General features: G+C 45.5%; 1 protein-coding gene and 1 pseudogene across 2 annotated transcripts in view; both read right to left on the bottom strand.

Moving 5' to 3' along the window:
* The window catches only part of Nuggc (nuclear GTPase, germinal center associated), a 44,271-nt gene extending 19,668 nt beyond the window's left edge, over positions 1-24,603 (bottom strand). The window contains exons 1-10 of one of the 2 annotated variants that reach the window (XM_039093929.2): positions 24,479-24,603; positions 19,660-19,747; positions 14,287-14,391; positions 13,636-13,744; positions 12,674-12,896; positions 10,682-10,912; positions 8,108-8,317; positions 4,045-4,220; positions 2,708-2,726; positions 1,970-2,059 (exon numbers count right to left, since the gene is read on the bottom strand). In XM_039093929.2, coding sequence (XP_038949857.1) covers positions 1,970-2,059; positions 2,708-2,726; positions 4,045-4,220; positions 8,108-8,317; positions 10,682-10,912; positions 12,674-12,896; positions 13,636-13,744; positions 14,287-14,391; positions 19,660-19,702 — 1,206 coding nt within the window. In that variant the 5' untranslated portion in view covers positions 19,703-19,747; positions 24,479-24,603. Of the gene's footprint in view, positions 1-1,969; positions 2,060-2,707; positions 2,727-4,044; positions 4,221-8,107; positions 8,318-10,681; positions 10,913-12,673; positions 12,897-13,635; positions 13,745-14,286; positions 14,392-19,659; positions 19,748-22,913; positions 23,137-24,478 lie in introns of those variants that run through there. The other variant, XM_008770806.3, reaches the window with a different exon arrangement.
* Rps17-ps14 (ribosomal protein S17, pseudogene 14) lies at positions 25,681-26,151 on the bottom strand (annotated as a pseudogene).

The raw sequence follows: 27,396 nt of genomic DNA, 5'->3' as shown, positions 1-27,396 counted from the left end.
CTCTCTCACGCTCCCACTTCTGATACACTCCTTCCTAAATCCTTAATCCCATTTTCTCTAGAGACTTTGACCTAACCTTTTTCTAATTCTCATTTCCATAACAAGATCTATTGACCTATAGCTAGAACAATGACTGCCTTATTCAACTTCAGCCTCATATATCTGAAGACTAAAATGAAATTTGCTCCAAAGACATACAGTACAAATGAAGATTTTACAAATGAAGGTTCAAAGTGGCCAGAGAATTGGTCCAACACTTAGCCCTCAGTGGGGATCTACATGGGTTGCAGAATCAAAAGTGCTTGCATTCCAAGAACTGCAGCAAAACTGCACACTGGAGCATTGCTGCCCAGATCCCAACTCATGCAAATCAATTTGCCACATTTATTAGCAATAAACATAGTGAATTGAACACTGAAGTGTTATGCCTTCCCAGTTCCCAAGATAATCTGATTAGAACCTCATGAAATGCGTGCTTCTCTGCCAGCAAGAACCATCTGAGAGATTAACAACAGCTCTGCTGTGTTGTTGGCTCATGGAAACTGGCATCCAACTGCTCAGCGGACGACCTCCGCTCTCGGAGGAGGCCTGATCACCCAGAGCTGGCAGCACAAGCTTTGGCATCTCTGGTTCTACATGGCACAACGTGCTTTTTCGATGTCCATGTAATGGAAGTCAAGACACGTCAAGCTATTGTCTGAACTGGACAGAAGCCAAATGTTACCATTGAAACTGGACCTGAAGAATTCATTTGGGCAAACCCATAAGTGTGGGAGGGAATAGAGGTCCTCTAGCATGGCATTCATGCCTTCCTGGTCAGATTTCACCTCTAAATAGGTATCTGTTTTACAGTCACCAGAAACTATTGGGGTAAGTTTATCTTTAGACTATTTTATTGATAAAGTAGTAAAAATAATTGAGGAAAACACTAAGGTTCCCCAGAATAAATAATGCACCTCCCGCCTTACTTTGAAATTTGTCAGACATGGCTATCACTGTATTCTTGCATGTGCTACATATACCCCTGACCTAAAGACTATGGTTTGTGTGTGTGTGTGTGTGTGTGTGTGTGCATATTCCTGGCACACACGAATGTATGTACTATACATATGTATATGGGAGGTGTGCTCACCCATGCATACACATATTGAGCTGGAGTTCAACGTGACTTTCTTCTCTGTTGCTCTTCACCTCATTTTTTGAGACAGTCTCTCACTGAACCTGGAGATTGTTGTCTCGGCAAGACTCGCTGACCAGCAAACCCCCAGGCCCACATCTTGGCTCACATAGCTTAGTTTACAGCCTACAGCTGTGTGCAGCCATATCAGTTCTCCACGGATGTCAGGGATCCAAACTCAGGTCCTTCCTCATGCTTGCAGAGCAATCATTTTATAACTAACCCATCTTTCTAGCCTAGCATTGTTTTGTTTTCAATTATTCCCAAGAAGCTGAAATTTTCGATCCCCAGCCCCGAAAAAAAGAAAAAAAAAAAAAGAAGAAGCTGAAATTTTCCCCAAATCTTTCCCTAGAATCATCTCTCTCTACTGCCAGTGAGACTTAGACACTCGTTCCCATACAGTACCCTGGGATATGGGTGGGTGTGCACACACACACACACACACACACACACACACACACACACACAGAGAGAGAGAGAGAGAGAGAGAGAGAGAGAGAGAGAGAGAGAGAGACTGTAGTCCTGGGAAATAGTACCCTCGTTTACTCAATCCATTAATTATGAGGGAGATGGTACTAGTTCCCCATTTTACAGACAAGAAAGAAGAGGTACGAAGAGGTACTCTAACATGCCTTAAGTCGCAGTGGTCATCAAGCAGTAGGACTAACTTAAGTGTAAATTGCCTTCTCCAAAGCTCGTAGCCTTAATCCCACGAAGGACCAAATACACATCTGTTTTTCTGTATCTGGGGACCGAGAAGCAAAAGAACATGCAGCAAAACTGCAAACTCACCTTCAATTTCTCCTTGAGAATTTTATTCCTTTGTAGTTTGATTATTTCATTTCTTTGCAGAACAGCCTCTCTCTGACTTTGAATAGCTTGCTAGATGAAGAAAGAAGACAAAGCAGCCCAAGGCTAGGGTTATCAGCAGTGGTGCAGTGAGATGGTCGCCCAGAAACTCAAGTGTGCACTTACAGGTTATGGACCACCAGACACAAATGACATTCTTTAAAAATTACTGTACCAGGGGCTGGGGATTTAGCTCAGTGGTAGAGCGCTTACCTAGGAAGCGCAAGGCCCTGGGTTCGGTCCCCAGCTCCGAAAAAAAAAAAAAATTACTGTACCAGATGCTGGAGAGATGCTCAATGGTGGAAAGCACCCATTGCTATTTCAGATGACCTGAATCTGGTTCCCAGCATCCACTTCTGCGGACCACAACTACCTGTAATCCCAGCTCTAGGGTTCCAGTGCCTTCTCCTGGCCTCCACAGGTATCCACACTTATATAGCAAGCATACACACATACGCACACATGCACGCAACATACACACACACACACTAGTAAAAATAAATCTGTTTTGGGGTTGGGGATTTAGCTCAGTGGTAGAGCGCTTGCCTAGGAAGCGCAAGGCCCTGGATTCGGTCCCCAGCTCCGAAAAAATAAATAAATAAATAAATAAATAAATAAATAAATAAATAAATAAATAAATAAATAAATAAATCTGTTTTAAAATGACTGGTCCATACTTACATTTCCCATCTTTCTTTCCCTGAAATGAAATAAGAAAATGTCACAACGACTAAACTTTTATTTTGTATTCTAGCAAATTTACAACTTTGCCTGAAGGCAGCATAAACAGACATGACCCCTTAGCCTTTGTGTGAAGTTTTCTGACTCAACTCTCTCTCCCTTCCTTCCTCCCTTCCTCCCTTCCTCCCTGCCTCCCTTCCTCACCCCTCCTCATCCTCTTCTAGTATCTTGGATAGGGAGCCTTTATTTCTCAAAGGTAACCCATATTTTGCACTCAGAAATGCCCTGTTATGTCACTCCTTGTCCCAGGCCGAGGGTGGCCCTCTCAGTCTGAGTTCATGTGGCACTGGGCTCATCCCTCTCTAGCCTTTAGCCCTTTTTGCCCAGGAAAGAGGTGACCCTCAGTGCCCAGCGGATTCTGAGATATCTGGTTTTAGTGTTGGTATTGGGGGAAAAAAAAGGTGAGCTTCAGATATTCTGTGGTAGGGAGTGGGGCAGAACAGACTGTAGGGGGTGAGCGATGAAGCTAGAGTTCTGACCTAGACCATGAGAGAAAAAGAAGTCCTAGAGAAGCCAGGCTTGGGTTTTGCTGAGCCTGGGAGGAATGTGCAGGGGACAGGTGAAGAAGCCCCGGGATGATGGCAGAGCCCTCAGTGACCCAGTGATGTTGACACTGCATCATTGTCCTCATGCTGTGTACTCATGCCTGTTTGCCATGGTTCTGCTGGTTAACTTTTCACTCTTTTCACTCGGTGTGATAGGCAAAGTCTACTTCTCCCTAGTTACTGGGGGGCAGAGCTACCTGGAAACAAAGACACCTATTAATTTCCATCAAGCCCTCCAATGCACACCTCTCATTCCTAGTCATTAAACTGGCACTCTAAAACCTTCTGGCCAAATTTTTCAAGTTTTGAGCTTAAAAACAAACTTTAAACCACGCTGAAGTAAAACCTGGCACTTGAAAGCTACACCAGGCTTTTATGGTATGGACATCCAGGTATGACTGGATAGTCTTATGGTATGTTCCTCCCGGTGGCGGGAAACCATGTCTATGTCTCTGGGGACAGGAAGCATTATTTCTACGTTGCACATTTGAGTGGTGTCTCAGAGTTGCATAGAAGACAGTGGCTTAGCACAGAACTATCCCCGGAGTGTCACATGTTTCTAACTCTTGAGGCCATCCACCCAGGCATCTTGACATCTCAACAAGTCGCATGTACATCTCTTCATCCCCAACAGTCACTTGGCAAAGCCTGGGTCATTTTCATAGCCAGATACCAGGAAGGAAAGTCCCCAGGCTGGATGGCCCCGAAAGCCTTGAAAGATCACCCCTATACCTGAGATATTCCTGCAAGTGGAGTTTGTCAGTTTTGGTGACCACCAGGGCGATGTCCCTGCAGAAGCCACGCTGACAGGCTTTGATGCTCTCGCTCAGCAGGTCTTCATGGGCCTTTCCTCCAGAAACTCGCTCTATGTCGCTGATCACCCAGATCATGGAACACTTATCAATGGTCTGCGGGACATGCCCACAGCAAGGGTCAGAATGTGGTGGCATCTCAGTTATAGAGATTGCAGTTCAGTGATGGATCTTTCGCTTTTCCTCCCCAACTCCTGCTTCTCACTCAGAGCTCCCACTCCATTCTCTGCACCAGCCAAGAAAGTGGCTCATGGGCCCTCACGTGTGCACAAGTCACACTCTTAGCTTGGTCTTCATTTGCCTTTCAAGGTTCTTTACTGGATGACCACAGACGAACAGAACACCTCTCCTGGACATCCTACACAGATCACCTCCCTACTACAGCTCCTCTCTGACTACTCAGGGCAGTTCTCTGCTACCTAGAGGGAAGACTCTCTGGGCCTTGCACCTTAGAGTCCACAGACTTTCAATCTTTTGACCCACCAGGACTCCTGGCTTCCTGCAGAATGATTGACAGAGTTCTACACACAACTCAATCCTTCAAGCCCAGACCCATCAGTCATGTGGGTCACCTCAGTGACCCTCTAGGAGGGGGTTCTTCAAAACTACTTTTGGCTACTGAGCAAGAAGCTGGATAACCTGTAATTTATGTTCCAAAGGCCATTGAACATGACATAACAGCACCAACACTGCTTTATTAAATGCTCATCTTCGGTGTAACAGTTATGCATAGCCCTGTGACATGCTTCTCACTGTACTGTCTGTCTTACCTCTGAATTCATGAAATGCTGATCTGACTCAAAAGACAAGATGATTTTCAGTTTTTTAACACAGTACATTGCACATAAAGGAATGGCTGGTTTGTCACTTGAAAAATACTCTCATTATTCTGATTCAGACCAGTTGTGTTAACTAGTGAAGATCCTACACCCCAGAGGATACTTGGAAACATCTGGAGATATTTTTTAAAGAATGTTATTAGTTGTACATGCATGTGTGTATGTGTGCATACATGTGAGTACATGCATGTGTGTGTGTGTGTGTGGTGTTTATATGGGTGATTTGGAGCTAAACTGACTGACAGTTGTGATCCCAAAGACACGGATGCTGACAATTCAACTTAGGTCCTTTGCAAGAGCGGCAGCAAGTGTGCTTAGCTGCTGAGTCATCTCTCCAGCCCCTCTGAAGATATTTTTAATTGTTACAACTTGGGATACTGACAGTTAGAGGCTAAATAGCTTACAATGCCCAGAAGACCTTCCTATAATAAAGAATTGTCTGGCCTCATCTGTTCCAAAGTTGAGGGACCTTGAGTTAATGGCAGTGAGTTTCATAGTAGTTTTCCCCCAAGGTTAAATAGCTGATGAGTGGCAGAATGTGTGGTTAGGCCAGTTTCCTAACTTGCCTGCTGTGGCCCATGTGCACTGTCCCTCACTGCTCCAAGACACTCCTCTATCAGCTGCCTTTGTGAAAAGGTCGAGCTGAGCATTTTCCCTCTACTCAGACACTAGTTCATGGCAAACACCTTTGAAGCGCTCCAGTGTGCTTGATTTTAAACACAGAAGTGCTCTGCCTGCATCAGAAGGGGGAGATCTGACAGCACCACTTGCTTGTACCTCCCCACCTCTCTCTGACCCCAAGCCTTTTGTTCCATAGATTGTGGTTTAAAGAATGTGTCCCACGGGTCACACAAAATCCTCTAAAGAGCAGTAAAGAAGTAAAGGAGCCAGCCAAAGCCACACATACCTGGATTCTGACCCTGGTCTGTTTGGAATTGACCAACATTTAGGCACCAATATAAATATGCTTGCTGCCTCCCACCCTGCCCCCCTTCCCAAATTAGAGTCAACTTATAGACACTTGGGACTTTACAGTGTCAATGGTGGATACTGGACATTTTTTTGGTATGGAAGACTGTAAGCTATCAGTTTGGGAACTGCTTAAGGATAAGGCCTCTTTCACACTTGTTTCTCCATGTCTAAGCAAGCAACAGGCACTTGATAACCATGCAGTAAGAGGGGAAAGGATATCGGCCCTAAAAAGTGGCTGTGCTTAAATGTCAGACCCCATAAGAAGGCCCTGGCTACCAAGATCTTGTTGTAGATCCAGCTGCAAAAGCCACAGTAAAACAAAGTCAACCAGACCTCAGAGGAGGGATGAGGTGGTGGTCTGCCAACCCCACCCTCATCCTTCCCACAGATGACAATGAGCACCCTAGGGTTCAGCAACAGTGCCCAAAGTTTCACAACGACATCTAGGTGGCAGAGCCAGGACATCTAAATGTGTTGTCTTTTTAGAGACAGCAGAGTTTGTGGCAAGGACCCGTGTCCTTACAGACTGTTCTTCTTGGAAGAGGGTGCCTTACAGTTATTTCCTGTGAGAGGCTGTCAAAAAAAAAAAAAAAAAAAAAACCCTCAGGAATGCAGGGGAGTGAGGTCAGGCAAAGCACTCTGGGAACCAGCTTGTCCCTGCAGCCAACCTCCTCCAAGCATGATCCAGGCCAGATCTTTGGTATCCAGTCTTTGATAAACTGCCCAGTATGTCAAAAGTAGCTGCAGCCTCGTTCTACCCAGGGGGAGAAGTGACGGTCTCTGGCTGTCACTCTGCTTGGCTTGAACCTAGCCAAGGTTAGGGTGAAGACCTGAGAGAAACTGAAGTTCACATGGCCTCTGACCAAGGCAAAGGGTGTGGACTGCCTAACTATAGGAGGAGAAAAATGGGTGGGGGCAGGGTTGGGGGCAGATAGAGCCCTGTGGATCAGTTAACCTGATTATCAGTGAATCTCTGTCACTTTCTGGCCTTGGACAAACGTCTCTCCTTCTCAGAATAGTCACCATTTCAGCTATCAAGTCCGACTGCAGTTTCTCCCTTAGCGTGAGTGACTATACATAGGCAGAAATGCAAGAGTTCTTTATAATAATTGCTACGCTACTAGCAATCGATGATGACACTGGTCGTCCATCCCTGTCCCTGTCCAGCTGGGGCTCTGTGTTCCCACCACACTGCTCTTCCTTCAGAGAATAGCCTAGTCCTTCTTTTCCTTCCCTTTTTTTCAGAAGCAGCAGGATGAAGGCAGACAGCTCCATTCTTCCCTTTGGCTCTTCCCCCTGCACACATCCTGTGACCTTCCCTATGGCCCCAAGGAGCATCATCCTTCCCCACCTTGCCAGTCAGATGCAGAGCCCTGGCTCTTCAGTGACTGCCTTCTGTGCCTTGCACTCTTGGCCTCTGCTATGGTTTGAATGGGAAATGCTCCGCTCGGGCTCAGGTGTGAACACTTGGTTCCCAGCCCCGCTAGTGTCATTGGGGGAGCTATGGAACCTTTCTGACAGTCCAGCCCCACTTTCTGGTATCATGAGTATTCCCCCACGTGTGTGTGTGTGTGTGTGTGTGTGTGTGTGTGTGTGTGTGTGTTTCTCTCTCTCTCTCTCTCTCTCTCTCTCTCTCTCTCTCTCTCTCTGTGTGTGTGTGTGTGTGTGTGTGTGTGTGTGTGTCTCGTAGACATGAACATATATCTGTTTGTCTCTCTCTTTCTTTCCCGTGTGAGGATGAAATGTTATCACTGTGCTTGCTTACTGCCAGGCAGGCCCAACGCTCACAACACCATGCTTTCTCCATCATGGTGGACTATCTCCCCTTTGGAACTGTAAGCCAAAGCAAATCCTTTCTCCCCCAAATTGCTTTTTGTCAGCATTCTATTCCAGCAACAAAAAGCTTACTAATCCAGCCTCCTTGGTGCTCACGGACACCGTATCCCTTTCCTCTGTTTCCCTTGGCCTCTCTGTGCCTGCTCTTCTCGTACATCGTTATACACTTGTCCAGCTATACAGCCTTCCTCTGCTAATTCCTCTTCCCCAGTGGAATCCAGTGGAATCCCCATGGGCACCAGTGTTCAGCACATGACAGAGTTAAATGTCATCAAGCTCACAAGTTCCCAACCCTCTTCTTTGAAGGGGTGAAGGAGTAGAGGGGAAAAGAATCACCTTTTTCCACATCTCATCCCTCTTGCTGTTGAAATCACCTGTGCCTGGAATGTCTACCAAGACAACCCCTTCTGGGATCAGTGAAGATTTGGGAAGAATCACTTCCACATATTTGATCAAGGGCCAGATTGGTGTCTCTGCTGATTCTCCATCCCAGTCTCTCCTCTGAGTCCTGATGAAGGGGTCCAACTTGACAGATAGCTCTCCTGCCTGCAGAGGAAGGACAGGTTGCACACATCAACCATGCTGATGGCTCTTTATCCTGGGCTGATTGTGATGCAGAGTCCTTGAAGGAATGCTGAGGGGTCATGGGGAGTCCTTGGACAACAGACGTCAGGAAGTCTTGTGGTCTCTGCAAGGGCCTAAACATTGAGAGCCTAGAAAGGCTCTGGAGACCAGAAAGTTCAAGCTCCTTAACTTAGTTGAGGCTGGAGAGGTGGCTCAGTGGATAAGAGCACTTGCTGCTCAATCGTGAGGCCCAGGGTTCAGATTCAGCACTCGCACTGGGCAGCCCACAGCCACCTATAACTCCTGCTCAAAGAAATCCCTCCTCCAGACACCATGGTTATAAACACTCATACATATGCACACTCACAAAAATAAATCCCTCTTCCAGACACCATGGTTACACACACACACACACACACACACACACACACACACACACACACAAATTAATAAATATATGGAGTTCAGTGGGGCTAGGAATGTAGCTTAACTGAGTGCTCACTTAATGCATAAAGCCCTGGGTTTGGTTAAAGTATTGCATAAACGGGACCTGTTTGTAATCCTGCAACTCAGGGGATGGAGACAGAAGAATTTGGAGTTCAAGATCATCTTTGGCTACGCAGTGAGTTTAAGGCAGCTTGAGATGTTAGAAAGCTCCCCACCTTCAGATGGTGCAGCCCAACTCAGCTTGGAAGAGGACTCCAGGAAAGTTATAGGACACTAAATTTATCTCCTAAATTCCATTTGCTTCTAAAATTAATGTGATTTTCTAAATTTTGCTTATAGCATATTTTTTCCACATGGCAAAAGGCAACTGTGAAGAATTTGATTACTGGAAATCTCACGGATAATTATAGAGAGTCAATCATGACATAATAATCATATTTTCCAAATTAAAAATTGATCAGAAAATTGATCTTTTAAAAAGACTTTTAAAACTTCCAAGCATATATATACATGTATAAATATGTAAATAAATAAATTTATATATAAATATATATATAAAACTTGATAGCTAGGCTTTTCCAGAACATTTCAACAATAGCAAGTGGGAGAGAGGGTAGTTTCCATCCTCCTGTTCCTGCTTAGACACACTGGGAACAATGACACGTTGATTGCCGGCAGTAAGGGCAGTAATTCTCAACTGGGACAGTTCAGAGAGCAGAAAAGCCGGAATGTATGGTGATCACTGTTGATCGATGTCTGCAGAATGTCCCAGAAAGAAAACAAAAAAGAATGAAGTTTCTTTTTAAAAGATTGTTTGTGTGTATGTATAGGCACGAGTATGCACACATACATATATGCACATGCTTACACACATGTAAGTTCACACATATGCATGCCACAGGGCACATGCAGAAGTCAGAGGACAATTTGCAGGAGTCGGTTCCCTTCTTCCACCTTGTGAGACTCAGGGATCAGAGTTAGGTTGTGGGGTTGTTGGCAAGTACCTTACCCTCTGAGCCACTTGGCTGGCCCTAGGGCAGGGAGGGAAACCTAGGGTTTTAATGTACAGTGTTTATAAATTGAGTGCTGGTGTCACTGATATTTTGTCACATAGATTCTGAAATTCAGCTTAATAAAATACATGCCAGTTCTAAGAGTAGGATGAGCATCCCAGGCTTCATCCATAGCAACCTGGATGTCCATCTGTTTGGGGATCTAAGGGAGTGAGGATGATCTAAGTCACTCCGGACAGGTCGGATGCCTGCCTTGTCTAGAGCAGCTAAGAAGAGGCACTCAGCCCGCTTCTGAACAATGACACCCACACAATTTTATCAAGGGTGTTTCTGGGAATGTTTTCACTTTCTGAAACGGGAGATGTTTGGTGGCAGCATCATCTATTTCTTTCCATGAGAGTAGCTGCAATGTCTGGCTCTTCTGCAGCAACCGTATGACTAAGAGACAACAAGCAGCATGGTAGGCCAAGGCCACCGCAGAGATGTTGAATTTCACATGGCTGAGACACAGAACGAATCTAAGACCCTATTATCTCCAAATGTCTTCTATGAGAAAAATGAGTAAATTTCACATGCTTAAGCCTTTATATATATAATATATGACATAATGAATACTATATAATGAATTAACATAAGACGGGTCTGTATAACAAATATACATATATTCATTTTTCACTCAAAGCCATCCCAAATCCATTCTCAATGGACTGTAGTCTTTTCTAAACATAAAATCTCCATTTGGAAATCCAAGGTTATTGAGTGGTGGATAATGGTGAATTAGGGTACCAACTTATTTTCAATAAAAAAAAATTACACACTGTACCCCTGGGTGGATTCAAGTGTAATACTTAGATGTAGAAAAAGGAAAATGAAAGCTTGACGCTACCTCCTCTGCCTTTAGAGTGATGGTTCTCGAGGTGGGAATCCTGCCTCTGGGCTTCATCCTCAGCAAATCCTCATAGTGCTTCCTGTCTGCCCCGTGGCCATAGAGCATCTGTAGCTTCCGGGCGGCTTCTGCTGCTGCATCGTCCCTGTCCCATGTCTCTGCTTCTTCTTCCCCGGACCACTCTGCTCTGTGCAGGAGTTTAGTCAAGTCCTTTAGTTCTGCCTTCCACTCCTGTCAAGGCAGAACAGGGCCATGATGCTCATGACAGAATGATAGACCAGGGCGGAGGATGATAACAGGGGAGGGTAGAGCACAGGGCCCCAAGACATGGGGGGGTGGGGTCAGAGGTTTCGAGCAGAAACCTAAACCAGCTAGCCCAAATCCCTTGTGTCCTGGGTGACTGTGTCAACATCCTGGAGTCTCCCAACACAAGGAGCTTCATCTGAGGAACTGTCGATTTGTGGTCATGTCTGTGAGGGACTGTCTTGATTTTCTGGGCTGACGGAAGAAGGTTAAGCCTACTGTGTGTGATGCCATTTTGGGGCAAGCGATCCTGAGCATAAAAATCAAGTTGAGGATGAGCCTGTGAGCCACCCAGGGAGTGAGCCAACAGGCAGCAGTCCCCCGTGGTTTCTGCCCTTGAGGTCCTGCCCTGGCTTCCCTCATGACAGCCTATGACCTGGAAGTGCAAGGAAATAAACCCTTTCGGCCCCTGGGTTAGCCTTTGTTGTGGTGTTTATCAAATCAACAGAAAGGAAACTAGAGTATGGGGCAGCAGAGGCTTAAAGAGAGGAATGGCTGGCACAGGGTCTCATTAGGACTCATCATTGCCTCAGAACATGAGCCAGAAGCCCCGTCTCTGCAGAATAGTCTCAGTTCTTTGTGTTTCATTAGATAAGCATGCTGTAGTGATCTGTGCATGTGCCCACATGTGTGTTAAGGCAGGGCTTGATATCAGATGTTTGATATCAGATGTTTTCCTCAATCACATCTCCATATTGATTGATTGATTGACTGAGACAGGGTTACTGAAGCTCACCAATTCAGCTAGGCTGGCTTGTCAGTGAGTATTTCTGTCTCCTCCATGTTGGGATTACAGACCCACATGACTTCTTTTTTTTTGGTTCTTTTTTTTTTTTTTTTTTGGTTCTTTTTTTTCGGAGCTGGGGACCGAACCCAGGGCCTTGCGCTTCCTAGGTAAGCGCTCTACCACTGAGCTAAATCCCCAGCCCCTTCTTTTTTTTTTTTTAAAAAACTGGAAGAGCTTGAAGGTGCTCGAGACCCCAAAAGTACAACAATGTCAAGCAACCAGAGCTTCCAGGGACTAAGCCACTACCTAAAGACTATACATGGACTGACCCTGGACTCTGACCTCATAGGTAGCAATGAATATCCTAGTAAGAGCACCAGTGGAAGGGGAAGCCCTGGGTCCTGCTAAGACTGAACCCCCAGTGAACTAGACTATGCGGGGAGGGTGGCAATGGGGGGAGGTTTGGGAGGGGAACACCCACAAGGAAGGGGAGGGGGGAGGGTGATGTCTGTCCGGAAACCGGGAAAGGGAATAACACTTGAAATGTATATAAGAAATACTCAAGATAATAAAAAAAAAAGATTTATTTATTTCATGTATGTGAGCACACTGTCACTGTCTTCAGATACACCCGAAGAGGGCATCAGATCTCATTATAGATGGTCATGAGCCACCATGTGGTTGCTGGGAATTGAACTCAGGACCTCTGGAAGAGCAGTCAGTGCTCTTAACCTCTGAGCCATCTCTCCAGTCCAGACTTCTTTTTACCCTCCATAAATGCTGGAGGTCCAGACTTAAGCACCATGCTAGCACAGCAAGCACTTTACCAATCGAGCCATCTCCCCAACCCCTGTGCTACATTTACAATGAATGTGATTGCAGCCTATGGTTGCTTGAAGAAGAAAAATTCAGGGGAGAAAGGAAAAGATAAGAAGAGAAAGCAGGAGGGAAGGCCAGCATACCTGATCAGACAGAAGGTGGATTTTGGCCTCATACTGCTCACAACAGCCAGAACTCACTTGTACGATGCATGATGTGCAAACACTTTCTCCAGACACTGGCAGAAACATCGCTTGTTGGATGAGGGCATTGATCAGAGAGCTCTTGCCAGCTCCGGTGATTCCCAAGAACCCCACATAGACCGGCTCCAGTGGGGGTTTTTCAATCAAGGCAAGAAGCCGGTTTCTGCATCCATTCCAAAATATACATTAAGTATGAAACAGAGTACAGCAGAACAGAATGCAAAGAAACCAAGCTCTAGTCCTGAGCCACTCGCTGTACCCTTCCTTTGTCTGAACAAGGGGGAATATTACTCTCTGTTTACTACACAGACTTGGGCTGGGGAGCAAAAGGAACTAGATTAAAAAATGCCTGGTAAAGACAGTTCTCCATAAACACTGTATTGTCCACATAAACATGTTTGTGTTCCATGGAACCTGCATATTCTTGTCTCTAACAAAACTCATGCAGAAGTCCAAGGACATCTCAGAGTGCCATGAGCAAGGTCAATGATGTCCTTGACTTTCCCAGGGGCTCCCAGGCCAGTTCTGCATGAACAGTTCATAAAACTCAGTAATACATGGTTTGGCTGGGTTTGGAGCCTTTCTGCTTATCCACAGTGTGACTTGGCTCCACGTCTTGGCCTCCCTGATCATCAGTTTCAGTATAAATGGGGCAATCACATTAGCTCCTACTTTATAGGGGCTTTAAGAGGATGAAATGAAATTGTGGGTTTGTAAAGTGCACAGTAGAGGATCTGTCAACAGTGGCCACACAACAAATGGCTACTATCAATGTTGTAAAAAGAAAGCCTGAAACCATAGGGACTTCCCCCCTATAAGTCTACTTCTAATTAAAAGCACTTTCTGTTTTTCTTGGGGGAGGAGGGTAGCATCAGATTGGAGGGTGCAGATTCCAGACTCACATGAGGTACTTGAGTCCACTGGGAATGCTGTCATCCAGGAAGACAGATTGAATCAACTTCTGATAAGTGTTGCTTAAAACCCTCCTGGTCCGACACTCCAGTTTTTCATCTGGAATCAACAGAAATCGGTTACCTGGCAGAGTAAAAGTACCAAGTCTCTAAAGGAGGCTGATGAGTACTCCATGGAAGAGGCGGGAAGCTTGGCAAAATGAGAAGCCAATTAACCAGAGAGCAAGCTGTCTGCCACTGGAGATAGGCACTCATGGTGTCAGACCTGACCACCTCCACAGACCAGTGCACTCTGTACCTCCTTAGCACAGAACTTACTTAAGTGTTGCCATGGACTTTAGCCCTTCTAGATCATTCACTTCTGCAGATGCTATATAAACACCCAGCAAGGCACCTAGCTAACCATCTGTAGACTGTCTTCTCCTTAGGAAAAGGCTATTTTGATAACATCCCTCCTCCTCAGAGCAGCCTGGAGATAGACGGCCAAATTCCAGAACTCTGTAGAAACTCTACAGAGCAAGTGCATGCAGGGATATCTTCTTGTCTTCAGAATTGAGCATCTTTCCCTCTGAGCATCTGCACATGTTTGTAAGACACAGTCGTGCTGCCCTGTGGCTTACACCAGCATTTCACAACACTCACATTCCTTTAGAGCACTTTGCTCCGCAGAGGGAAACGCTTGGAATTTCCAGTCGTGATGAGACCTGCGTCTTTTCTTCACAGGTTCTTTAAACAGTTCACAGTCGGCTAGGGATAAACAGAGAATATATAGAATTACAGGTTGAAGGTGAACCCAGGATCCTTGCCTCAGCTCTGTCCATGCACACAATCAAAATGCCTAAGACCACCCCAGTTGTCTCCACCTGCCTGCTAGCACGTTTGGAAGGCAGCTCTTAGGGGGTTGTCCCAATTTAGGACCTAATTCTCAGGTCCTTGTATTGATCAGTGACTTTTGTATTATCTGTGCAAAACATATGGTCACATCATATCTTCGGTCAGGAAGCAAGCAGTAATGTGTGCCAGGGCACAGCTCATGTTTGTCATTTCATTCAGGCTAGTACCCCAGCCTAGGGAATGGTGCGGACTACATACAGAGTGGGACTTTACAGTCCAATTAGCCCAATGCAGAAACTTCCTCACAGACTTGCTTGTAGGGTAGGTGATTCTGGGTCTTGTCAAGTTGAGAATCAATATTAACCACCATGCATCTGGTTTCAACATTGCTCTCCAGGTACAAACTTCTATTTGCATGTCCTCAGAAACCAACGTAGCTGGATATTGTTCACTAAAGGTAAGTTTTTAGGCGATCTACTAACTGAAGAGGGGAAATCTCAAAGCAGGATCTATGGGGAAACAGACAGGCCTTGCAGATGAGGAAAGACCGCCATTAGAAACAGAACAAACGTGAAAGCAAGCATGTAATCAGGGCAAATGCTGCTAAACCTCAGAGTCCTTCCCAGTCTGTAAACGGAGCACGGAAACAGTTTAGAGATTCCCCCTACAATGAATGCCTTTCAGCCGGGCCTGGTGCTGCATGACTATGCTCCTAGCTACTCAAGAGGCTGAGGCCTGGAGACTGTGATTTCTAAACCAACCTGAGATACTCAGTATGAGCTTATCTCAAAATAAAGGCTAAAATGGAGATTGGGGGGATGGCTCAGTCAACAAAATGCTTGTGATACAGGATGAGGACCAGAGTTCAATTACCAGCACTTACACAAAAATCATGGTGGGCTAGCTTTAATACCAACGCTGTGGAGGCAGAGATGAGCAGATCTCTGGAGCTCCCTGGCCAGCCAGCCTGGCATAACTGATAAGCTTCACGTTAATGAGAGACTCTGTCTCAAAAAATAAGGTGGGCAGTAATCACAGCGCATTGTAGATACCTATGAAATTGATCAAAACAATGTCCTAAAATTGAGAGGTATGAGGATGCTGGACTAAAAATCTGTCAACTGTGCAAACAGGCAAATTGTATACTATGTGGAATGTTTATCAATAAAGATATTATAACACTTAAAAATAAAAATAAGGGGGTTGGGGATCTAGTTCAGTGGTAGAGCTCTTGCCTAGGAAGCGCAAGGCCCTGGGTTCGGTCGCCAGCTCCAAAAATAAAAGAACCAAAAATAAATAAATAAATAAAAATAAGGTTCGAAGCAATGGAGGAAACATTTACATTTATCTAGCTTCCACATGTACATGCGCACATGTACACATCTACACACACTCATGTGTGCACACCTACAAACACACATACACACACGAACACATGCAAATGCATACATCATGCATACATACGCAAGGTAAAAATAAAGGAATGGGGGTATAGCTCAGTGGTAGAGTATTTAACTAGCATGCATGAGGTCCTGGGCTCAGTCTCTAATACCACAAAAATAATTAATAAAGATTGCAGGAGACAGAAGGGTCAAGGACACCACAAGAAAACCAGCCTGGACTCAGAGGGGCTCACAGAGACTGAACCACCAACCAGGGAGCCTACATGCACATGTTACAGATTGTCACAATCTCCTGGGTCTCCTGCAGTGTTTCACCCCCTTGTCAGACCCTTTTGGGTCCCTTGCAGGGTTTGACCCCTGCTGAGCCCTGCTGATGCATGTGGAAGCCTTTTGTTCCTAACAAAAGAACAGCCTGGCCCTGAAGTGACACACCTGGGCAATTGTCAATTCGGTTCCTGCCTTTTGTCTTCCCAATCTTTTGTTTTTGGGATTTTTGGGGTTTAGGTTGGTCTTCCTGGATTTCTCCCCTGTAAATTTGGGGCATGTATTTGGTCTTTTGTTACCGAAGCCTTAAGCCAGGGTTTCCCACTGTGCTTCCCAGGTTTTTTCACCTGGTCCACTTGGGGTATATATTCAGTGAATAAAGCTATAGAAGGGCATTCTTTCTTAACATGAATAACTTGTGCGTGCGTGCATGCGTGCGTGTGTGTTTTAATCCCGCAGGCTTATGCCTGGTTCTCCGTGCCGTGTTGGTGTGGGCATCGACAACAGATGTGTAGCTTGGTCTTCTTGTGGGACTCTAACAGCAGAGCAAGGGCTGTCTCTGACTTGGTGGCTCTCCTTTCCTCCTACTGGGTTGCCTTGTCTATTAATAGGAGAGGAGATGCCTAATCTTATGAAAGGTAGAAGTTTTAAGGTTGCCTCCCCTCCCCCCCAAACAAAGGTTCAGAGTAGAAGAAAAAACAAACAAACAAACAAACAAACAAACAAAAAACGGTTAGGCCCTGGAATTGTATGTTCCAGGAAGCTTCTCCTAGGACCATAGAATGGGTAATTACATCTGCCGTTCCGCAACTCTCTCCCAGGAACTAGCTGACCATAAAGTTAAATTAAAATCTTAGAGAACAATCTTGAGAAGCAGGAAGCTTCTCCCAGGAACTGATGGACCATAAAGTTAAACAATCTTGAGAAACAGGAAGCTCCTCCTTGTGATTTTTCACTGGTATTCTCGACACTTTCCAATGACTCCCTTCCTACCCACTTGAGTTGTGGTTTCTTCCTTTAAATACCTCTTCTCCCAGCCACTCATGGTCGAACTCCTCTGCCCCTGCATGGGATACGAGTCTCAACCCCAGTGCACTGGTTCCTATCAATAAACCTCGTGTAAATTACATGAGTTCTTGCGGGGGTTGCATCATCCCAAGACTAGAGTGAGGGTCTCCCCGCTCCGGGGATCTTTCACTTACTGCAAGTTGATATGCCTTGGCTGGCTGATAGCCATGGGAGGCCTGCCCTTTTCTATGGAGGAACAGAGGAGGAGTGGATGGAGTTGGGGTTAGGGGGAGACTGGGAGGAGAAGAGGGAGGGGAAACTGCCTGCGGTTGGGATATAGATAGGTAGATGGATGGATGGATGGACGGACGGATGGATGGACGGGCAGACAGACAGATAGACAGAATGCTTTTTTTGGAGATTAAATTGTGGACACCACCCCTGCCCCATACGTCTTCACCAACAGACATTAGCAGTTACTTCCTTAAGCGGGGAAAAAATGGAAATCAGGAGCAGTAGATGTTTGAATCTGCAGTAGTCGTTTGCTTGTGTGACGACTTAAGAGATAAAAGGCTGGTAGAAGCCGTATACTTAGGGAAAGCTGTGCTTTAGATTTATAAGATACACCTTATTGGTGCTGCCCAGCTAGCAGGAGGTAATGGGTTGGTTTCTGGGGCAGAAGTGCTGGATATTACCCTAACCCAGTGCTTATTTGTTGTTTACCGGGGAAAAGCCTTGGAGTGAACTGGACCAGCTGATCCCAGGAGGTGCCACTCTGAGCTCATGTAAAGAGGGTATAAAGCCCCAAAGCTTAGTGTGGGTAGCCTAAGAAGGTTATATTCTTTAATGGATTAATGAGGCATTTCAGTGGGGACCCAGGGTAGCAGCCTATGCAGAAGCCCCAGACTACATTACTGGGCTCTAGATGTGGGTCTTGCACACACACACACACACACACACACACACACACACACACACACACACACACACTACTCCCACCACCTCTTCAGTCTTGCTTCTTCTAACACAGATTTGGCTGCCTTCTGGAGCCAGCTCATACACCATAGAAGATTCCAGTGCAGAGCCACACACATGCCAAAGCTTGAAGGCTGACACCTCATGCTTCTGCTCTCACAGATGGAAAGTCTCATCCGCTCTATCTTTCCGCCTCAAGAAATGATTGATCTCAACTAGAGGAATCCATCCTGGCTCAACTTCAGGACTGAATTAGAACTAAACACCAAGTGTTTGCTGGCTCTGTGGCTCCAACCAGAGAGGAAGAGGCAGAGAAGAAGAGTATGCTACTGGAAGACCTGGAACTGCTGTATGCCAAACGCTGAAGACCTTGCTCCAGGAAGCAGCTCGACATGCCAGGATGCATACACAGCCACCTGCAATAGTATACATGGATGTCTACTTTGTAACTCTTGAGACTTTTGTTACTTTGAGACTCTTGTGTGCGCTTGCTCACACAGTCTCTTGGTTATATATACAAAAAAGGGAAGGAGACCATCTACCCAGAGCTCTCACTTCAACTTTGTGTTATTCATCAATCAATCTGATGTGAGTACGAGCTTGGGGTAAGAATTTAGATAAAATAACAGGTTGGCCATTCTTTTCTTGGTCCCCAAAATGAAAACCCACCTGGAAAGGATAAAATATTCCATCTTGGATTTACACCATGAATGGGTATTATTAAACTGTAGCCAGGATGAATGAACTGGCCTGAACTTATCAGGAGGGATGGATAGAAGCAGGAGGTGTCACTTTTGAAAACTGATCCTCAACAGATGTAGCTCTATGGTCCATTTGGACCATTGCTAAAGCAAAAGGTCCCCTCCTTAGTTCTGAGCTCAGCCCAAGGGGACCTGGAAGTTGTAGCTGTTTTCTGTATATGCAGGCAAGGCTTCAGGTGATGGATGCTACCCGTATATTCCCAGAAGTGTTGATTTCATTTCCCCTAAGGGAATTGTTTCTATAGTGATAGGAATACTTCCCTCACCAGTTCCGGAAAAAAAGGTGATTTGGTGCACCCCTATTCCTGTACCTGGGAACTACTTCCTTGAGGCTTCCCCAAAAAGGCTCTTGCTGTGGCCCAAGAGACCTTGCATTAGGCCACTGAGGGAGGAGCTTTTCCTGCACTGACTCCAAAGGGACTCATCCTTCAACGAGACTCTTCTTAGGCCTGTCTCTTCCCTTCTAAGAAAAGCTACCTGCTACTATTCCAAGGGCCTCACCTTGGATTTGATAGAGTCCAAACCCATGTTCTAGAAACTTTATTTTTAAGGTTGGAATCCTCCCATACATAACTGATAGTTGAACAGGTCACTTCATTACGAATAGACTACTTTGCTGTTTTTAAAGCTTGAATCCATTTCTTACTAACTTGTTGTTAGAAAACAGCATCCAACTAAAAGAGCCAGGAATGACAGCTGTGAAAGGAGTCTCAGCCTTTGATCAGACAACAGTAGCCAGGTCCCACTTAAGGTCATTTCCAGGGTGTTACCTGAGTGTGGTATCGCACCCTCTAAAGCCTCCGTTTCTTCCATTTCTGGCTGCCTCAGCTGCTTCTTTTCCACCTTAGGAAAACCAGCCTGAGAAAACAAAGAGGAAGCATGAATATGTATGTTTAAAGTACAAAAAGCAACCAGGAGGAGTATCAATTCCACTACTTAAGACTAAAGCAAGAGAACCACAAGTTCAAGGCCAGCCTGGGCTACACAGCAGGATCCAGTATCTCATTAAAAAAACAAAAATACAAACCTCCTAAAGTGAGAATACATAAATAATGCTTGGTGTTTTGTGGCTGTTCCAAAGATCAGGGAGCAGTCTCACACAATAAACCTGCACAATGTTACCTCATGCACCACGTTACATGTGACAAAGGTCAATACGTGACCATCGGGTCTCCACACACATGTATCTAGGGAGGTTTACTCTGATACTGCCCGAGATCTTTAACTCATTCTGAAATGAGAATAAGTCTCTGGTGACCAATGCTGTGGAGGTCAAGTTCTACACGTGGGTTGTTGTGGGCAAGATCAGTGCCCTCGTCAGGTGAACTTGAACCTGTGCCAATGACATTTATTCCCAGCAAGTGTCGTCTGGAAGCTGGGACGTCTACATGCCATTTCTCGGGGTTTTGTTGCTGAATGCCGAGCATGGAAGGAGCAGCCATTAAGTCCATGGGCCTTCCTCAACACACTTCAGTGGGAAGGCACCTTCGGGGGGGGGGGTTGGCTGTCTGCAGCCCTGAGGCATGGAGCATCTGCAACGGGGACAGTAGTATGTAAGCTTCCAAAGGAAGTGTAAAAGCTGGTCTGTGTCCAGGTCACTTGTACAAGGCAGGGCATGCATATGAAGAAGGTCCAGGATGCTATGGAGGCTTGGACTAGAAGACACTACACAGAGCAGATGGATACACACTACCCTGGAGCCTCTTCCTCTACCCACATAGACAGTAGTATGGGGAACACAAAAGGGTTATCCAGAGTCCTGGGTACTGTCCATAGCCATTATTTCTGTGGGGGAGCACTCATCTGTGCACTTCAAAAACAGAGCCACCAGCCCTTCTGAAATATGCAAAACCTTCCTGATGTGTCAACCTGCACTAGTCTCAGAGGCCTAGTGAGACAGATTTACTGAATAAGGCAGGCTGTGCCTTATTTACATATGACCCCCAAGTTAAAACCACAGCTCATCGGTTGAAACGATCTATTCTTAGTTCAACTTGTAGATCTGACCTGACTAAATGACTTTTGTGCGTGGTACATACTGGGTGAATGTGGGGGGATGCTGACTGTGTGCAAGGTCAGAAGCACTTTGCCTGTCTAGTCCGTCTCCTGCAGTTCGCTCTCAGGCCACCACATTCTCCATGGTTCTCCACGGAAGGGAGTTCTGGTGAGTTTCCATGAACCTGGCACATTGGGAAGGCCTGCCCCTTTTCTTCCTTGTAAACTCCAAGCCTTTATTCAAGATTTTGTTTTCAGAATTTTTACTTCCTGAATTGCTAGTCAATCATTCCCTTCACAGGCACCTACTGTTCTGTAAATGGTCCAGTCATGGTGACCTTTCTTTTCTCTCTCTCCTATTTCTCTCTATGCATCTTCTGCCCAGATTGGCCTCCAACTCATGACTCTTGCCTCAAACTCTGGAGTGCTGGGATTATAGGTATGTATGTAGCACTGTGCCCAGCTCATTAACCATGGTTTATTTTCTCCTCCTTGTTGAACCATGAGTTCTTCAAGGTTTTCTGATACTAGAGAAATCTGGGAAATGGCACCTGTATGTATGACTACCTGGTAATGGACTGGATAAACCTTAAGGCATCTACAAATGCCAAGATTCTAGGTTCTTATTTGAATGCTTAGCAAAAATGCTGGAAGGGGAAATGCTCGAAGTCACATTTCATGAGAGGCATGGGGACTTCTGACTTGAAATACTTGGGGCCTGAGAGATGGCTCAGCAGTTAAGAGCCCTGGGTGTTCTTGCAGAGGATCCAGGGTCAATTTTCAGCACCCACATAGTGGTTCCCAACTATCCATAACTCTGGTCCCATGGGATCCAATGCTCTCTTCTGGCCTTTGTGCATAACAGTCACACACACACACACACACACACACACACACGCACGCACGCACGCACGCACGCACGCACGCACGCGCGCAGTACACAGGAATATGTGCAGGCAAAATACCAATCAATCAATCAATCAATAGTTTAAAGATCACCATTCCAAACACTAAACCACATATGGCCACTCTACAGTAAGGCCTGTCAGTGACTTCGGGCATAAAATGAGGAAGTCGCAGAGAACTTTGCTACATTCTATAGCATAGTGGCTTGGTGAGCCATCACCCAGAATGTAGCCATCATGTCCCCACTGTGGACACTGGAGACCAAAGAAAATATATGGTCCTACTGTTATACCAGGACAATCTGTGCTCTAGAATTCAAATACCAAGGCAGAAGGAATAATGAGTCCAAACAAAATCCAAAGAACAAATTGACCATTGAGCAAAAGCACCATTGTCTCTCATGTCCTGAGATTCATCTTGAGGCTAAGGTCCTTTGGCTTCAGAGGGACATGGATAAAAGCCCATTTTTAAAAGTACACACAGTTTAGGGAAGAAGTAAGCATGCTCGCTGGAGTCTGGATACCAGCAGTGGTTTGGGCTTCTTTCGGGGTCAGCAGCAAGTTCAACTGACTTCATTTACTACATCAACAGCACATGATGGCCAGAAAAATCTGTTGGCACATATCATGCAGGGTTAGACTGAGTTTAGCCGCATCGATGCAGACACCAAATCGTGAGCCTCTCACCAAAACATCAGCCACGGTACCAGTACACAAGGAACTTGTGACCTTTAACTGACACGTGGAAATAAATGGGAATTACTTGAAATGGAGTTATAGGAATTCAGGTTTCAGTTTCTTTATGCCAAGTTCAAAAACTGTGAGGAAGGGGCAACTTGGTTGGCAAACTAAGACACTAGAAAGTAGACAGGAATCCTCCATAAAGAAAGCCAACCGAAACCTCTAAGGGGAAAGACGGTCAGGATGGAACTGAGCGCCTTAGTGGCAAAGGCCATTTTGCTTCTCATTCTGCTACCAACCATGGAGCTGCAGAGCTGTGGGACTTTCCACAAGTCACCTTGCCACTCTGGGAGTTGGGCTTCCCATCTGTAAGCCAAAGGTATGTTCCCTGGTGTAACAGATGCTGAAAAGCATCTCATTTTGAAATGCCACCAGCAGCTTACCTGTGACTAGGGCTCCCAAGGGGCGGAGCAGCGTGGCTGAAACAGTTTCCTGGGCCAAGTTCATGGTCTTAAAGAGAAAATAACCTTCCACAGCCCATGCCGGAATCTGCTTCCCTGCAAAGCGAGGTCATAATGGTGGAGGATGGTGGGAGGAAGAACCAACCCAAACTTATGCTGCACAGACCAGCTTCTTCACACTCAGGTCATTTCACTCGCATTTCAGCTGCATGGCCAACCCTCTAGTTTTGCTTTCAGGGCTTATTTACATTTGCATGCCCTGAGCCTAAGAATAGCATCTTTATATGATGCTCTGCAGGTTATGCTAGACTTGGGATGGGTGCCCAGTGCCAACTTCCTGTTAAGTAACTGACTTCTGACAGTTATTCTTGTCTTTTTTTAACCTTTCTTTCGATTGTCTTTGCTTATGACCTCATTAACGGACAGTAAGGAAGGTGAAACGAACTCATCACCCCTCCAAGAGAACAGCTGTGGAGAGTTAAATTGAAGAAGGAACGTCAGGGTCCTTATTTTACAGACATGGACTCTGAAGCACAGAGAGGGCAAGGGACTTGGTCCACAGTCACACAGTGAGGTAATTGTCACTTGACAGCAAGGTCAAGAGCAATTATTCTATATCTACTCTCAAGCCAAGCCTTCAAATTCTTGAAGGCTGTGAACTGTGAGCAGGAGGCAGGAGGACATCTCTCCTGGCTTTCTTAGAGAGGCAGGAGGCAGAGACAGGAGAGTCAGCTGCCTGAAGTGTGCTGAGCAAAACAGCAAAGAAACAACACACCCTGCCTTAACAAGGTGGAAAGCAAGAAACCTGTAACTCACTCTTCAAAAGTCAGCCCAGAAAGAAGAGATGAGTCTCCCATAGAGGATTCCAGTATTTATGTGGCTATCCCATCCTCATGCCCAGAAGCACAGTTCCCACTCTTTGGGCACTTTTTGTGTACCAGCCTCTTCCTGAGGAATACAATATGGAAGCCAGCGGGAAAAGAATAGCTTGCCCAGTACCACCACAGCCAGGAGATCCAGGTCAGCACCAACAGTACCAGCTCAAGGAGATGCTGTTAATTCTCCCTGAGGTATGTCAAGAATGATTTCAGCGCTGTGGTCTTCTTCCCCCAACCCCTAATTCTAATCTAAGAATGAGAAAAATACCACCAAATGCCAATAGCGACAAAGAATCCTACACCCTTCCAAATTGTCAATACCATCAAAAGCAGAAGGCCTCAGGTGACAGCCAAGAAGAACCTGTGGAGATGGAACATCCAAGTGTAATACGGTATCCTGGATAGGACCTTACAGTAGATCATGAACCCGAATACACACTCGGAGCCACCATTCACCAAGATACAGACATTACTCAGCACTGGTGCAGCAACATTGACTCGTTCACAACTAACAACGTGCCACTCCAGTAGAACCAAGGGAACTGAGTGCAGGTTACAGGAACTATTTTCACAAGTTTTCTATAAACCTAAAACTATTCATTTTAAGCCTCTATTAATAAAAAAAATTCCGCAAACCATAGCACAAAATACATAAGAGAAACAACTTACCAAATGTTGCTGAACAGAACTTGAAAAGCAAAAGGCTCCCCCAAATTCCCAGTTTTTGCTTCAGTTCCAGGAGTGAATAGAGCCAGGTCTACACAGCCGGTGCAGACATCAAGGACTAGATAGGGCCCTTGGTGGTCACATTCACAAAGCCGCGCTTATAAACACACCGGAAGTGAAACTAACCACAGTAGGTGATTTACCCCCCAGTATGCAGATGCTCTACGTTTCGTTTTCATTTAAACTTCAATCACACATGAACTGGGGATTGTGCACTCCTCCCTGCTGTCTTCCCACAGTCGGGTGGGACTGGGCCATTTTTCCTTCCCAGTCTTCAGCATCCTGCCACAGCTGATGCATTTCCTCTGAGGAAGACTGCTATGCAGATGGATGTGGAGCAGGTGAAACAAAGGGCTGGTTCCCAGATACCCACATGTGTGTGAGGGAGGTGGAGGACTTGGAACGGTCAATATAAACCAATTTGACATAAACTCAATGTTACCCCCAAATACTTGGATTTTGATACAGGAAAAAAAAGTAGAAAGCCAGGTTCAAATAACTCTTTTGAGAAGTTAAACTTCATATATTTTTTAAAAATTTAAATTATTTATTTAATGTATATGTGTGCTCTATCTGCATGTACACCTGTATACCTACATGCCAGAAGAGGGTATCTGAACTCATGACAGATGGTTGTGAGCCACCACCATATGGTTGCTGAGAATTGAACCTCTGGAAGAATGGCTGGTGCTCCTAACCACTGAATCATCTCTCCAGCCTGATTTATTCATTCGTTCATTTATTTATTGATTTTTAAAAATGTATTTTGTTTTCCTTTAAGACAGGGTTTCAGTATGCAGCTGAGCCTGGTGTTAAACTCACAAAATCCATATTTAAAGACAAACAAACAAACAAAATTTTTAGAGCGCCACCCAGTATCAGAGAGTAGAAAATATAACCTCTTCCTTGCAAAGCTTGGCCACCCCATTGATCAGACTGAGTACAGGGGAAACTGAATTCTCTCACCATCCAGCTGCGGACTGTTACCTGCGGATGTCAATTTGATTATTACCAGCACAATTCTCGGGGACTCCAGGTGCGTGTGTGGTCAGAAAGTGGGTCAGGAAGTAACAAAATCAAAAGGTGGGCAGAATTAAAGATAAACATTTACAGTATCTCAAAAACTGCTCTGACCTTTTTTTTTCTTGTTTTCAGGTTTATTGAAAATATGGCATAATGGATTAAACAGCTCCATGTGGTGTTTTGAAATTCATCCCAACCGTAGGCTGAGTGACCTGGAGGTTGGAGAGACTGCCAAAGTCCAGAAGCTTCAGCACTTCCTTGGTGCTGGGATCTACCTCAATGATCTCCTGATCTAGGGCTGAGACCTCAGGAACATAGTTATCTCTCCTCTCCCTCTCTTCTTCCTGCAACTTGATGGAGATGCCTCTCACAGGACCTCTCTGAATCTGCTTCATCAGATGTATGACATAGCCGGCTATCTTGTTCCGAAGGTTTTTGCTGGGGATGATGGCGATCTCCTCGCACACGCACTTGTTGGTGTGGAAGTCATTACCCAGGCACGTGTAGTACTTCTCGATGATGACTCGGGCCGACTTCTTCACGGTCTTGGTGCGAACGCGGCCCATGTTGACGGGTCTCGGTAAAAGAGGAAACCGTGCTCTGACCTTTTAACAGAACAGGTCCTCCCTCCATAAGCGAGATACTGAAATATCATATGAATTTCAGAGACTTACTCTCCCCCCTTATGTGTTTTGCATTTTCTTTTTATACTTTTGCCAATATAAATGTCAAAACAGAGAAACCCAACATGAATAGCACAAGATCACCACATACAGTCATACAGCACAAGCTTAGCCTGCCCTCTCCTGGTGACTTTCAAGCCTCAATGGCTAACTATATTCAGAAGTGCTATTAAATCACTTTAAAATAGGCTGGGGAGCTGTTAAAGATACCTGGGTTCCTTATGGAGGTCCTTAGCACCTGAAACTGTCATGGACACTAATGCCAGGTTGGTTAGAAAGTCTGGTCACTCTGCCAGGCTGGATTCCCATGGAACTCAATGAAAGCATCGATGCCAGTGAGAAAATTTGCATACAGCACCATCATTCTCTACTCCATCACCACTCTGCATTCCAGCATGTTCGTAGATGAGCCGTCCAAGTGTCCATCAAAAGATAACATGTCTTCTCGTCTGCATCAGACCCCATGAGTCTCTCCAACCATATAATTAAGCAGAACACTTCCTCCTCTTAATCCATCAACCCTCCCATACCCTCTCCCCACACCGGAACCTCCACTCCCTGATCCCCCACTGGATCCACATGCAAAGCCACAGCCATTTTGCATCACCCACTTGTCCGCACATTCTTTACCAGCTACTGCACCATTTATCTGTACTTCCTTATGACCAATCTCAAAATTATCTGAACTCATCCAACCCTCTCCTACGTATCTTTTATAAACTCTCCTAGTTTGTGTTCGGGTGCTGTAATAAATATCCTAACCAGAGAGCAAATTCAGGAGGAAAGGGTTTGTTTGGCTTGCACTTCTAGATCTCAGTCCAGACTTGAGAAAAGTCAGGGTGGGAGTTCGAGCAGGAAGTAAAGCAGACAGTGTGAAGGGACACCGTTTGCTGGCTTGCTCCTCGGTTCCTTTTCAGCCATCTTTCTTAGACAGCCGAGATCCATCTGCTCGGAGATGCAACTATGCAAGTGACCTAGGCCCCACTCCATCAATTAGCAATCGAGAAAATGCCCCACAGGCCAGTATGATAGAGGCAATGCTTCAGTTGAAGTTCCCTCTTCCCACTGTGTCAAGTTGATAACTAAGATTGGCTATTACATAAACCTGCTTCAGTGGAGCTGGGACCCTCTCCTTCCCCCAAAACTGTTCTCATC

The sequence above is a fragment of the Rattus norvegicus genome, chromosome 15 (assembly GCF_036323735.1).
Source record: "Rattus norvegicus strain BN/NHsdMcwi chromosome 15, GRCr8, whole genome shotgun sequence".
Lineage (NCBI taxonomy): Eukaryota > Metazoa > Chordata > Mammalia > Rodentia > Muridae > Rattus > Rattus norvegicus.
Note: the sequence above shows the minus strand (reverse complement) of the source record. Positions and strands in the feature narration are given on the sequence as shown.